A 15658-nucleotide genomic window follows, 5' to 3' on the forward strand; every position below is an offset into this window, starting at 1 on the left:
CAGATTCAAAAGCCGAGATGCGCTGATCAGAATTTAATCAGAGAATCCAAAAACTGTACTAAAGTAAGAATAGAACGACTTCAACATGTTTTTACGCAAGTACAAGTAAAAAGCAGCAAGAAATTACTAAAGTAAAAATGAATTTGGTTAAAAGTCTACTCCTGTAATATTTAAAAATTACATGTGGACCAAAACATAAAGTTTAGAGGAAATGTTGGCATTTTAACTTTAATAATTCATAGAAGTAACAAAAAATAACAAAATTAGGCAAAATATTTTTTTTCCCCCAAATCAGTTTCTTTCAATAAAAAAAACTTATGAAACTTTAACAGAAACTACAGGTGTGTGTTTGTGTTAAAAACTTTTTGATTTCCATTCAGTGGGAAGAAAATCCAGACATTTTACTCCAGCAGAAATACTTCATAATATAGTTGCTCAAGTACAAATACTTCTAAAAGTAATTTTTTATGTAACTGAGTAAATGTAACTAGTTACTATTTATCTCCTGATGGTTGATATTAATTTCCAGTCAGTTTGTTTTTTTAGATCTAAACTGATGAAAAGTTCATCCAGTTTTTCAGGAATTTGTGTAACAAGGACCAAAATATTTGATGTGTTTTTTAAATATTTGACCAGGTAGTCGACCTGTTTCCATCAGTTTCTGTCTTATTTATTTTAAACTGGCTGTTCCGCCCCTGAGTGAACAAATTAAACTTGTTCCTCCATGTTTGATGAGCTTTTGAAGCTACTGGTGTATTTCAGTGAGCTGAACTGGTGCAGAGTTATCAAATAAATTTGTAATTTAGGATATTAATGTCTGAGTTAGAAACAAAAAAGTTTTATGTCAGATCCTCAGTTCTTCTTTAACAGATTGGCCGAATGTGAACCTCGGGTATCGGAAGTTAAATAACTGGATCTGTGCGTCGCTGGTTAGTAACGTTTAGTGAGACTGAGTGAATCATTTGGGTCTTGGCTGGTACCTGGTCCCGGTCCCGGGGGTCTCTGCGAGGCTGCTGTCCCGAGCCGGACCGCTCCCTGTAGGCCCTGCTGGGCTCCTGGCCCCTGGGCTGCTGCTGGGGCCGGCCCTGCACGCCCTCGTCCCTGGGCTGGACGCCGCGCTGCCCGTGCTGCGGGTCCCCTGCGCCCGGGTAGTCCTGCCTCAGTCTGTCCCTGAGAGCCGCAAACATGCAGTTAGCAACACCAATTAATCAGTTATTTCATAATCAAGTCATCTAATTTTTGGTTTTCCCACTTTGTGAGTTTCCATAGCGCAGAGTGACGTCACCTCGCTCAGGGCGGCCATTTTGTTTGACAGCTTCTACTTATTTGAATTCAGGTCAACTTTAGTATCCAAAACTTGAACTGCAGCACAAGCAAAACTACTTCAACATGTTTTTACCCAAGTAAAAAGTAGCAAGAGATTAAAAAGAGTAAAAGAGTGTTTAGTAAACTTTAGTACTGAGCGACTGATCAAATTATCAATCATTTAATGTTTAAAAATTACATCATCAGATGGACCAAAATATGAAGTCAGTGGGAATTTTGGTATTTTAAAAACAAAATGTCAATAATTTAGATAAATAACAAAATCAGGCAAAATAATTTTCCTTTCCATAAAAAAACTTCTGAAACTTTAATAGAAACTGCAGATCTGAGTCTCAGCGAATTTAATTTTACTCAATTTAGAGTAGAGACACTTCATAATAAATTTACTCAAAGTAAAGCATAGTAAAAATACTCCCAAAAGTAAATTGGTTTCAAAAAAAGTTACTCAAATGTAACTGAGTAAATGTCATTGACAAAGTTACAATAACTCTCATCCTGGTTGTTAGAAGGGCTGATTGAGATAAAAGCCACTTTTTGAAGATATTTTTTTATTTTCTGTTTGTATTTTGTTTTCTAGAAAAGAAAGCCAAAGGAAAGTTATTTTTCCTACCTGTCTGGGTGTGTGTGGTACCTGGGTCGGGGGTCGCCGTTCTCCTGCTCTCCGCCTGCAGAGCTGGACTCCCTGCGGGGCTCAGTGGGGGGGCTGCCTCGCCGCAGGGAGTTCGACCGAGTCACGGACATGGTGTCGAACTCGTCCAGCAGCCACGTTAAAGAGCCGTCTGCTCCCAGCTTCGTGCCTCGAACGATCGTCTGCCGTTTACAGGACAGAAAACGGATCTTTTTAATCTAAAGCATGGAAAGGATCCAGTCATTTTCAAAGTCCATAAAATCAGAGCGCTGCCGTCCTGCTGCAGAGTAACGTACTCTTTAAATTTAAATAAACGCTTGGGCAATATGGTAAAATTCAAGAACATTTCAAGCATTTTCAAGGTAACTTTTAAAATCACCACACTGTGGAGTTAAACCTATAATAAAACTAAAAAAGACAGTTTAAAGTCCCCATTATATGATGTAATTTATCATATTATTATTATATTGTGATAGTATTCTGCATTCAGGGACAACATAAACAATAATATAACAAAAGTTCAGTAAATGTTGACCAGGCTGGTCTGAAAAAGTTACAAAAAATTCTCTAAAATGTTCATGCTGAGCCTTCTGGCATTTAGCAAATATAAATAATTTGGGTAATTCTAACTAACCTAAATCTAGAAAACATTGGTTTTAACTTCAGACAAAAAGGAAAACAAAATTATCTGTAAATATCTAGTTTCAACTGTAAGTAGCGTTTTCAAATCTAGGATTTTATGTTTTATTTAATGTTTGCACTTTATTAGAAAACTGTGCAGTTTGAATATCAAGCACTTTTCAGGTCTTTATACAGAAATCAAACACTTTCCAAACCTTGAAATCACCTGATGAAATTCAAGCATTTTCAAACATTTCAAGCACCTGTATGACCTCTGTCTTCAAAAGTGACTAAAACTCCACCAAGATTCACATTTAAACACTGAAATTAATACAATTACAGTTAAAAGTGAACCTTTATGCAGACGACATCGTTCTTTATTTGACTGATACTTTAGGAGCTTTAAGAAACCTTTCAGTGGTTGAAAGCTACTCAAGTTCTTGTGTTTCATTTCCTCCACGCTGGAAGGGAAGAAGCCTTTTGAGTGAAGCATCTCCGACACGGCAGAAAACACGTTTTTATCGACAGCATGTGAAGAACTAGAAGGATTCAGATTGTTGTTGTTAAAAGGTTTTATTGGCTCTAGTGACTTTTATTTGACAGCGATTTGACAGGAAAGTGGGAGAGGCGGGAAGACATGCGGCAAAGGTTGCCGGGCCGGGAATCGAACCCACGACGGCCGCGTTGAGGACCAAAGCCTCCACATGTGGGCCGTGCGTTACCCCTTCAGCACCTCAGGATTCAGTTATTTAAGGCGGTTACTGTTGGTGGGTCCAGTTCAGTCCCAGAAACTTGAATGTGGCTTTTGCATGTTTTTCAACACCTGATTTGATTAAATGTTTGAGTAATGTCAATATTTGCTCTACAAAAGTGACTAAAATGCCACCAAGATTCAAATTTAAACAACAGAATTAATACAATTACAGTTATAAGTCCCCTTTATGCAGATGGCAACATTTTTTATCTCACTGGTGCTACTTTAAGTATGTTGAGGAACTTGAAGCATCAGTTTAGGGTTTGAAATTCACTCAAGTTCTTTCATTTTGTTGAAGATGTTTTGCGTCTCGTCCAAAAACATTTCTTCATTTTAAACAGAAGAAGCCTTTGGGCGAAACAAAATCAAAATCTTTGAGACAGAAGGGAAACAGCCCAGTTGCTTTTTATCACTTCCTGTATGCCTGAGAATTGATGCCAACGCCTCAGCGTAACGTCAGGAATATGAATGAAACAGAGACTTGGTCCTCTTACCTTTCGCGGTTCTACAGTAGTGATGACCGTCGCGTCGATGAAAGGCTTTGGCCTCTTGGCCGTGTCTTCGATGAGGGATTGCCATTGGCGCGGCAACCCGACGAACTTCTGCTCCTGCTCGTCAAAGTCCGTGTGGACACGATGCTCGAAGTTGGACGGAGCAGAGATCTGGATTCGAGACTTCTTCTTTTTGGCAAACATGATGGCAACGGCTGCAAGCTAGCATCAGATCTGCAGCGAGGAAGAAGAGAAGAAGCCAATCTCATTAGCAAATAAATACAAAAGGAAAACATTAGTGCACCAGCACAATAAAACTGCAATCCACACATTTTATGGCATTAATATCTCATATGCTTGCATATTTCAGTCCAAGGACTAATAGGCTGGATGGTGGCATTTATCTAGCTCTGACCTTTAGCTAAAGGTCATCATCAGGCTCAAACAAAACTGGACCCCAATATTGATGACAAGACATAAGCTCCAAGCATTTCCTGAAGGGGAGAACAGTTTGAGGAGACGGAGACTCGACTTTAAAAGGTCACTTCCTGAACATTAGCAGCAGCTTTTATAACCCAGAGGAGAAAGTTAACGCGTTTCAGCTGAGAGCCGCACCATGCAAGAAACAGAGATGAAATCAACAAAACAAAAAATGAAAACAACAAACTGCAAGATGAGGGAAAATTAGGAAAAAAGCAGGTAGTCTGTAGGAGGACAGTTTTGTTTCCAGACTTTATAATTTATTTTGTTTGTCGTTTCTGCTTTAAATCTACAGTTTATCTTTGAGAATGTGTTCTTGCATTATTATTACCATTATATTACTTGTAAATGGTCTCAAAACAACAATATTATCATTTGATTAATGTTGCGATAATCATACAGTCAGAACCAGAAGTTAAATAGTCATTTTCCTCACCATCTACAGTTAAATAAGATCAAACTTCTCTTATTTTAGGTCCTTTAGAATCACCAAAATAAATTTCTTTTGCTAAATGCCAGAATAATGAAAGGCAGAATTAAGGCTTTATATATGGCAGAAAAATTTACCACAATGTGAGCATTTCATATCAGTCAATATCCACAATGGAATGGTTTTTGTTTAAATATAATGCAAAATAGTGTTACTGGTAGAGAAGAAACAGATGCTAGGCTACCAGCTAGCTCGTTAAATTGGTTACTATCCATTTGGATTTTGGAAAATGAAGGAATTTGACAAGATAAATGTTGGGAATCGGTAATTTCCACTTTGAAACCACACACAGAATCATAACGTACACCTGAGTACGTGGAAGCAGCTTCGTGTTTCCACCTGCGAGCCTCAAAACCGTCTAAAAATAAAACAAGATCTGGGTGGAGAGGAAGGAGAAAATCAGTGCAACTGAAGAGGAAATAGTGGATAAAAGAGGAAAGTTCATGTCAGCAGCTTAGCAGCATTTTGATTACTTAAATAAAATACAATAATTATGGATAGAGTGAAATCAAAAGCTTAAAGAGTGAAATCAAAAGCAATAAATGAAAAAAAAAAGCTCCAACTCAGTTCTAGCATGAAAATCAGGCGCATGTTGATAGAAAGGCCAGAAGAATAATTAGGTTTTTAAATGTGTGTTTGCTAGCTGGTGAAATCGGGTCACCAGCTGATTAATCGCTGCTGACCTAATATTTTTCATTTTTTTGGCCTGCTGAGCATCAGTAATCTCCTACAACTGGGAAACATCTACAAGGACGAGCGCACTGCAAAAACGCAAAATCTTACCAAGTAGTGTTGTCTAGTTTCTAGTGCAAATATCTTAACTGACAAGTAACTTTTGAGAAAGTTATAAGAGCTTGATGTAAGCCAATAAAGCCTTAATATTGATTTTAAAAAGTGCTTTTTCTACTGGCAGATTGTTTTAATTGAAACAAGACATTTTCATATGTTGTAAGTGAAATATTCTGCAAATCAAACAGGAACTTTTTCAGGAGTTTTAAAGTATTATTGACTTAGAACAAACTCCTATTTCCTGCTGAAAAGTTTCTTGTCTTTGGCTTATTTCAAGCATACTAAGATACTTGCTCTAACTGGACAAAAATAGTTGGTAAGATTTTGTGTTTTTGCAGTGTGGGACATCAGACGTCCCCTGTTGAGGTTTGACTCCATAAAAACCTGCAGGTTGAAGAGAAAACACTCCCAGTAATAAAACAGAGTCCTGCTGGTTAGCAGCATGCTAAACCGCTAAGGGGCATTTTTCATTTTCATCCAGCAAATTTTTCTGTTATTTCCTTCAAATAAACAGCACCACACCTTCAAGCACTGCTTAAATAATAAAAACAGACTAGAAGAAGAAAAAAGATGCAGGGATTGTGGGACAGAGTGAGGAAGAGCTGGGTGGGAGCGCTGGGTGGGAGCGCTGGGTGGGAGCGCTGGGTGGGAGCGCTGGGTGGGAGCGCTGGGTGGGAGCGCTGGGTGGGAGCGCTGGGTGGGAGCGTCGACTCGGGCCATTAGGGCGGATCATAAGCCAGAGGGTGAGTCATGCTGCTGGCCCAGGCAGTCTGCAGAGTTACGACAGACCTTCACAGCAGGGATGTTTGATGTGAAGAGAGACCCACCCAGAAACAGAAATGAAAAAATAAAACGACTCAGTCGCTGCCAATGTAGCGCTGGAGCCGCAGCAACATCCCACCGAGTCAAGATACTGGAAATATTTACCAGAGAGACGTTTATGTTTATGTATGGAGTCTAAATCAGGGTTAGTCAATGCAAACTTAATATTTTGTGGTAGATTACCCAAAAATGTCTCTCAAGCAGCACATCTTTACTGAAGAGTGATAAAGTATTTGGTAAAAAAAAAAAAAAATTTAAAAATAAACTCAAGTTTTGAGTAAATGATCAAATGATCAATCATTTAATGTTTAAAAATTACATCATAAAATGGACAAAAATAGAAAGTTAAGAGGATTTTTTTGGTATTTTAATAACCAAAATGACAATAATTCATACAATAAATAAAATCAGGCAAAACAATTTTTTTGAAAATCAATTTCTTTCAATAAAAAACCGTATAAAACTTTAACAGAAACTGCAGCTGTGTGTGGTGAATTTCATTCGTCATTCTGACGTTTTCATATTTATAGGCCGGGAGTAAAAGAACATTTTGGTTCTGAAACTCTGAGTTTTATCCTTCATCTGGTTCCAAATCCCTGTGGGCGAAAAACAAGATTTTACTGCAGCCCTGAGGAGCCAAGAAATCATAATATGTGATGCAAGGCGAGAAAAATGACAAACAGGAAGCGGATCACGGCGCGGCGGTTCAATGAAGCAGCTTTTCATGGGCTGATTCTGATTAATGGAAACCAATCAGCTGCTGATGAATGTTTAGAATCCAAAACAAGAAAATAAAATATTTAGATTGAAATTCGTCAACATTTTCTAACAATAAATACACCTGAAAGTGTTTCAGGAATGTTTTTATTTTAACTGAAAACTGTGGTGGAGATCTACTATTGAAAAATCACTTCATGTGTTCACAAGTCATTTCTTCCAAGTCCAAGTTAAGAAAACAAACATTTTCTGATAATCTAACTCCACCTTAACCCAGCATCGCTTTAAACTGAATATATTGGATTAGGAATCCAAACATCTGTCACTACAAAAAGAATAAAAAACTATTATCGTTTAATGTTCATAAACATGTACAAGCTAATAAATTCTGGTTTATATAATGTTGAAAATTTCTCATCATGTGTTCAAAATAAGATATAAATTACAGCATATTGAATTAGTCACAGCGTAGTAAGTAAGAAGTGCTGAATTTATGACGCAACGAAACAGGAAGTGCTTTTATTTTGACATTTCCAGCAGGCGGTGTCCCTAATGTAGCAGCTAGCTTAGCAGTGAGAGATTTGGGAGATGAGCTGTGTTCATTTTCTTCTGAAGTGACTCAAAGTTATTTAATGCAGCATTCAGTGTCTGTTATTTTACATGCCCCATATGGGCAGTTGCCCAGGGTGGCATTATGGAGGAGGGCGATCAGCTAATGGAGAGTTGAAGCCACTTTCACAGTAAAACATGGACAGCAGGTACAGTTTACAGCTCACAAACCGGCTTCTTTTCAGTTGAAAGTTTTCAAGGAAAAAAAAAAGAATTAAACAAAACCTTAGAAATTTTTCACTTTTGTAAATTTTCTGAGTTGAATTTTTGACTTAAAACTCCCAAGTTTTTTGTAGAATTTTTCTGGGATTAATTTTAAAGTTTTTTAGTGCTATTTTTGGGGAAACTTTTGTTTTTGTGTCTACAATGGCCTTAATACAGCGTCACACTTTTCTCTAAAAACCAATAATAGTAAAAATATAAAACCTTGTACATATCCACCGTTACATTCCTCCGTCATTTTCTGAGTTTTCCCATTCCTGTGTTGGTTTCCCGCCCTCCTCCCAGAGCGAAGCGGTCCCTCGCAGTCTGTCCATCCATGCCTGGCTGAACAGTGAGAAAGCCTGTCTGCTCTGTGGACCGAACCGGACTGATGGGTTCTGGACAGAGCCGCTGTCTTCTGGCCTGATTCTAGTATTGTGCGTGGGTGGTCTGCACTGTGAAAGATGCCAGTTTGAGTGAATAATGATACAAGATGAACTGAAGCCAGCTGCGACTATATGAAGAGATTTAGGCCGTAAGCATATGGACTAAATATGCTCCAGATTTCTTTTTCTTCATAAAGTTGGCAGGAGAGCAATAATATATTCAGTTTAAACAGACGAGATGATGCACATTATTGGATTCAGAGGAACAGAGAATAATTTAGGGTTGGAGCCGTTAATCATGATTAATCTGTTGATGAAATAATCAGCAACTAATTTAGTAATTGATTAATCATTCACTGAAGTACACAGAGTCAAAAAAAGTCTATTTTCTATAACAACAACATATCTGGAGGAATTATCAAGCCACACATTTTGCATTTAAGATAAAACACTTTTGTTTGTGATATTTTAAACAAAAACTCCTAAAGTGGCAGTTTTAGCTTCACCTGGTTCCAGGAATGCTGTTCTTGCCTTTTAAATCATAAAATGTTTAAAAAGGAATTGAATTTTGTTTATATTCATTTCAAAATATTGCTAATCTTGTATAAAAGTGGCTTAAGTGGTTAACATATGTAGGATGTGTGATTTGTCTGAGTAATCGTCAGAAAATCTGGCGGAATAATTAATTGCTAAAATAATGGTTAGTTGCAGCCATAGAGCAATTCTTAGGAAAAATAAGTTTGTGTATTTTCATCAACAGAGTGAAGGTTTCACAGATCAAACTCTGTGTTAATCCTGTGTTGAATGTCGAGTCATTCAGCTCAGATTTGATCTGTTTATGTTGACATTTTCTAACAAGGTAAGAAAATGTAAGTTTTTTTTACCCAAAAAAGTTTTGTTTATTTTGTATAACAAAACAATCCGGTTCGATTCAGAATAAGGCTGAAAGGATTAATCGGATTAATTGCAATGATTAAACTTATAGTGAACTAATTTAGTAATGGATTAACTGAGTATAGAGACTGGGAAAAAAGTCCAATCACTGAAAGAACTTCGCAGTAATTAAGACAAAACTCTACATAAAACATGCATTTTGCATATAAGACTATAAATACATTTCACCCACAGCACAAGTGGCAGTTTTTAAAAATAAAGAAATCTGTTAAGCACCTTTTGTTATTCAATTATTAATTGGTTAATCCAAAAATAATAACAGATCAGTTCTAAACTGCGGTGATGCCAAGTCCAGCAGAAAAGGCAGAGATTTTCAGATTAAGTATTTTACATCCTTTGCATTCACTAAAGAAATGTTTTTATTGCTTTTATGGCAATAAAATCTTGAATTTCTTATTTAGAAAAGGAACTGAATTCTTTACTTGCATGTTTGTATGCATTTCTGGTGTTGACAAAATGCTCACGTGGTTAAATGAAAAATCTGCAGAATGTGCCAATTATTTTATTTAACTAATCAATTAATCCCCAGAACAAACATTAGTTGCAGCCCTAATGCAAAAATACTTTATCAATTGCAGAGGGAACCTAAATTCCTCTCCAACAAATAAAATAGCGTTTGACCTGATGAACCCCGTTTCTCCTGAAATCTAAAATCATCTGTTTAGTTCACATCCAAGATAGGACGATTGTTTCCACACCAGGCCTTGTTTCACAGGGACAGATTATTGCTGTCGCACCACATGCTTCTAAAGCTGTGGACCCACAAACACCAGGCGTCCACACCAACGCAGACAGAAACAGAAAATAAGAACATCTCTTTTACCAAACACCCACACAGGAAAATACGGAGTCGTTCCCACCAACCATGTTTAATCCGCTTTAATCCAATTCCAGTCCATTTGTCTAGGAACTCCGGTCCATTTGTCTAGGAACTCCGGTCCATTTGTCTAGAACAGGGGTCTCAAACTCCAGTCCTTGAGGGCCGCAGTCCTGCAGGTTTTAGATGTGCCACAGGTACAAAACACTGGAATGAAATGGCTTAATTACCTCCACCTTGTGTAAACCAGTTCTCCAGAGCCTTAATTATTCTATTCAGCTGTGATGCAGCAGAGGCACATCTAAAAGTTGCAGGACTGCGGCCCTCGAGGACTGGAGTTTGAGACCCCTGGTCTAGAAACTCCGGTCCGTTTGTCTAGAAACTCCGGTCCGTTTGTATAATACACACCAAAATAAATGAATACTCGTCCGCCTACAAACCTTGGTGCCGGTTCGGTACAAGTGAACTTTGGTGCAGTTTGAATGCATTTATGAACACCAAACACACCAGAGACAACTCCAAAAACAGAAAGTGAACTACAGAGCAGGGCATTCTGGGTAAATACAACCAAAACAAACGACTTAACCTAGTGCTAGCAGCAGAAATGGCTTGATGTCTTTAGTCAAAGACAAAAGAGAAACCCCTAAAATCTGATGCAACTCCCATTTTTGTTTCCATTTTGTGAAAATTTTAATTTAATTTTATTTCTTTTCAAAATGTCAAACTGAGCAATTATATGGTGAATGGAAACATAGCTGATGTCTTCTTCAGAGGTTGTCATGTTGTTTTCCTTCAGTGGTTCTCGGTGCAGCGCCCCTACAGGTGAGGAGGAGAACAGTTTCAAACAGGTTTGGTTGGTTTGACAATGCGCGGAGTTAAAAAAACAACAAAAAAAAACAACAAAAAAAACTGAAAATGTAATAAATGTTGCCACTTTGATCCCCAAACAAACCGAGTGTAACGGATTATAATGTGTGAAAACAACCCAATAGGTACTGATACCTGAACTTATGCACAGCTGGCTGTCAGCTCACCTTGCTACAAACAAACAGGAGGGTTTATTTAAAGTCAAATGTCTCTCCTTCTGACCATACAGTTAAAAACTCTCAAAACCACAGGAATTGTGGTTCTAAATTAATTAAAACGAGGCACGAGCTGGAACAGGAAGTGAAGTAAACGGTGCAACCATGAGGTCTCACACAACTCACAAAATTATCCCAATCTATGCCATAATCTCTCTGTGTTGAAGCAAATTAATCCATTTATCACAGATAATGGTGCTGAAGTTAGTAAATACGACACGAATCCCAACATTAATAAGTTTAATCCAATGCAAATACCGTTTTGCATGTCAGACATTTGAAATAAAAAAAAAAAAAGCTTTTTATATACTGACCATAATGACAGCAGACCACAAAATTGAGATAATCAACTTCCTCTGAATGACTGGAAACCTGCCACAGAAACTGGCAGAATCTATAAATCCACCAGCCAAAAATCAACAATTTCTCACGTTTTAGTTGGAGGTAGCAGCTCTTTAACGGGACAGCACCATTTTGGCTTTAAAGTTATCCATCGTAAGGCTGCATTCAGGCTGCCCTCATTGTTTCTAATATTATCTCACTGCTGCTGAATCCGAGGTGATAATTCATAGGTTGTTCCCAAACTGCAGCAGATGCAGGATTCCCAGATTTATAACGGCCTGCAAAGACTTACAGTTCACAAAACTCTTTATACAATTAACCTGACAAAATCTGCTGTCAGTTGACATTATAAAAACTAGAGGTGAGCGATATGGACTTAAAATTTTATTGCATAATTTTGTGGTACTACTATGACAACTATAAAGGTGACTATTTATAACTACGGTATGTTTTTAGGAAACTGTAAAGCTGTGTCACATCAATTATAGCTTCACAAACACAAATACTGCTCTTGAAAAACATTTATATTTGTAATTTGCTTCTTTAGGCCTCCAGTCACATAAGAAAATGTGATTTATGACACTAAAATGCACAAATTCAGTGCATTTAGTCATATTTTCAAATATACCGATACACCTTTGTTGAACAAAATGGAGAAAAATAGTAAAAATCTCGACAGTTTGAGGTTTCTTTAAACAGTAATTGGAATTTATGGCAACAACAACAAATCAAAGTATTATTTTGATAAGAAATTTATCACAATAAATTATAAACAATTCACACCCCTATTATGAACTAACTTTAATAACTGTAAATAATAATTAACCTGATAACAATTTAATCATTTAAAATCCCACATTTTAAATGATTAAACTGGTTTATTTTTTAACCTGGTAACAAGCAGTGAGTGGCACTGTGTTTAACAGACGTTAATTACTTTATTAATGCTGATTAAAAATAGGATTTATTCCTCCAGGTTTTAACTGACAACACAAAAACAAAAAGGCAGCAGCAGCTCTATCTTATCTGTAAATGCCTGAAATTTTAATTTATCTACATTTCCCCCGTTTTTTATTAAAACTCCGGTTAAAAGTGCAAACATCGCCATCCTCCCCCTCTCTGCTCAGCTCCATGTGTCACTAACACTTGTGCAAATAAAGACAGATGACTGTGATGGTGGAGTCCAACAGCTGTCTCCACAGTCAGCAACAGGTCTGAATGGGAACACTGGGAGAGAAATAACACAAAAATAAAACTTACTCTGCTTTTTAAATCCCAAAACCGACCGCGAGATTTCAAGACGACTTTGGGAGAAATCAAACTTTCCTTCTGTCGCGATGAAACTCAGCTGTGATCAGTAATACTCACTACGAACCTGAACCAGAACCGAGTCCAGCGAACCAGCACCGGATCCGTTTCCGCGGAGGAATCCAGCTGGGAAGCCGCGACATTAACCGTGGAAGCGGCGGAACCGAGTGGAGCGGCCGTGGGCTCGGAAACACGAAGCGTGTCGCATTCCTTTGGTTTCAGTGTCGTGACGTTACCGGGTGAGACAGCCGGTCACCGGGGGGAGGGAGGGAGATTAGCGCGGCTCTGTCGGCAGCCAAACACGGGTTAGAAATCACAGACAGCAACGCCTCTTCCTCCTCTCCGTCCCTCGCCTCACAAACGGACCTGCAGGTGTTTCACCTGCACGGTCACGTGACGCACATTTGACTTTTTACACTTCCTGTTGGGAGGATCATTTCCAGGTTTGGTTTTGTTTCGGTTTTTTCCCCAAAGTAAATAATAAACCGTGTAAAACAAACCGTGATGCGTTCAAGGACCAAAACTGGCGGTGGGAAAATTAGAAAACAACCTATTGCTGTACTTTTTAAAATTTTTTACATGGATCAAGGTTGAACTAGTTAACAGTGGAGGAACTAGAGGCAAAGTGTCTCTCCTTCATTTGCATTTATTCATTTTAGTCTTTAAACTACCAGAATTTGCATATAAAAGTTTATTTTTGTTTGTCTGATGTCATTAACTATAAATCAGATTATCTGATCAGTAACTCAGTACTTAATTATCTTTTCATGGAATACTAAATTTAAATTTACATGACTAACTTCTTACCAAAAGCACACTCAAAACAAACCGTGATGCGTTCAAGGACCAAAACTGACGATGGGAAAATTAGAAAACAACAAGTGTAGATCAGGTGTTGCACCTTAAAATGCTTTCTCAAAAAATGCTTGGTGATATCTGGGAGCCCTCTGCGTTTAGTTTTGGTTTCATTTTTTATCGATGCGTTCGTTCTGCACATGTTCAGGTATGAAACAAACGGGGCAATCGTTCGGTATGCCAGATCAACGAGGCTGTTCTGGATGTTTTCAGTGAGAAGACGTGCCAGAAAACTTTAAAAACAAGAGTATATTCAACTTCCAGCCTCGCAAATGTGTATTTTGCATTAGATAATGACTCCCTCCTACACAACAAGCGGTGACAGTCTGCCTCAAATTAGCCTGTTTATCTAATCAAAGCATGCTGCTGTGAAATACCAAGTCTGCCTGTTAATATAAGCACATTCATCACCAAACTGGGCACAAACACAGACACAGCCAAGGCCAAATCACAGAACATGACGTCAGAAATCCAGTCAAAACCCTCCAAGGACTGTTTCATTTGCTTGAGTGTGGATGCAATCAGATAAGCAAAAAAACAAAGAAACAAATTGATTGAATGAAAAGTTTGGTTGTCTAATAAAGAAAACTGGTGAGTTTATTTTGAGGTGCCGATCAGGAATGTATCCAGTACTTGAGAAAGGAGAAAGCCTGTTGACATTCCTGAGTAAAAATACAGCAGAAACTGGTTCAGCCGACGTTTCGACGGCTGAGACGCACAAAGCTGTCAATCCGGAGGCCAAGTTCAAACAAAGCTCGCAGTGTTGCAGCCAATGAGAGCCGACCTTCAGGCGCAGGTTGTGGAATGTGGAAAGGTCAGAGATAAAGACAAGCAGAGAAAGTAGGGTAAACGAGTACACAAGCTGACTTCCACACATTTCAACACAGACTTTCTGAATGCGCCTGAAGGAACCTTTTCCAGATTTCTACACGCTCAACAACAAAGAAATACTTTAAATAAACCCTGAAGCACCTTTAGATCGGTTATAAACTTACCTTTAGGTTGCAGATGGTACATTTAAACCGGTCACAATAAGAAATAAATCAATTAATTTCATGATTAATTGAAAGAAGTGAAATAATTTCCATTTGCGTGATTCACCTGAAGAACATTTCCAGGATTAAAGGACTAATGTCTCAGCCAGATCTAGAGAAACTCATCCATGCGTTTATCTTCAGTCGTATTGATTATTGTAACGGCGTCTTCACAGGTCTGTCCAACAAATCAATCAAACAGCTGCAGCTGATCCAGAATGCTGCTGCTGGAGTTCTCACTAAAACCAGGAAGATAGAGCACATAACACCAGTTTTAAAGTCCCTCCACTGGCTCCCTGTAGCTCAAAGAATAGACTTTAAAATACTGTTGTTAGTTTATAAATCACTGAATGGTTTAGCACCACAATACATTAAAGATCTGCTGTTGTTGTATCAACCTTCCAGACCTCTGAGGTTCTGGTTCTGGTTCTGCTCTGCATCCCCAGAACCAGAACCAAACGAGAAGAAGCAGCATTTAGCATCTATGCACCAAAAATCTGGAACAAACTTCCAGAAAACTGTAAAACAGCTGAAACACTGACTTCCTTTAAATCTCAACTAAAAACCCACTTGTTTAGAGTTTTATTTGAAACGTAATCAATTGCAAATTTATTGACGGAATCTGACTATGTTGTGTTTTTGATGTTGATTCTATGTTGCATTGTGTTTTTGTGTTTGATTTAATGTAAAGCACTTTGAAATGCCTTGCTGCTGAAATGTGCTATACAAATAAAATTAGATTAGATTTATCGTTTTCTCTTTCTACCAAAACCTGGAAGATAAAAGTCTTCAGTCTGGTGTTTTAGTCTCAACTAGCTATTTTTTAAAGGATAATTTTGTTAACAGATACTTCATAATTAATTTTATTTGTTTCTCTTGTTTTGTTTATTTATTTAGGATATTTAAAATGTCTTTCAGTTCCAGTGTGAAATGTTCTTAAAGTTTATTGTTC

The 15658-nt window shown here is 37.8% G+C and overlaps 1 protein-coding gene across 4 annotated transcripts in view; it reads right to left on the bottom strand.

The window, feature by feature from the left end:
* Positions 1-15658, bottom strand: part of pak4 (p21 protein (Cdc42/Rac)-activated kinase 4) — a 39501-nt gene that overhangs the window by 16243 nt on the left and 7600 nt on the right. Inside the window, exons 1-4 of one of the 4 annotated variants that reach the window (XM_044120078.1) lie at positions 12878-13203; positions 3824-4054; positions 1937-2136; positions 981-1170 (exon numbers count right to left, since the gene is read on the bottom strand). In XM_044120078.1, coding sequence (XP_043976013.1) covers positions 981-1170; positions 1937-2136; positions 3824-4024 — 591 coding nt within the window. In that variant the 5' untranslated portion in view covers positions 4025-4054; positions 12878-13203. Of the gene's footprint in view, positions 1-980; positions 1171-1936; positions 2137-3823; positions 4055-12877; positions 13204-15658 lie in introns of those variants that run through there. The other 3 variants (XM_044120077.1, XM_044120079.1, XM_044120076.1) reach the window with 3 other exon arrangements.

This window comes from Gambusia affinis, linkage group LG06 (genome assembly GCF_019740435.1).
Source record: "Gambusia affinis linkage group LG06, SWU_Gaff_1.0, whole genome shotgun sequence".
Classification (NCBI taxonomy): domain Eukaryota; kingdom Metazoa; phylum Chordata; class Actinopteri; order Cyprinodontiformes; family Poeciliidae; genus Gambusia; species Gambusia affinis.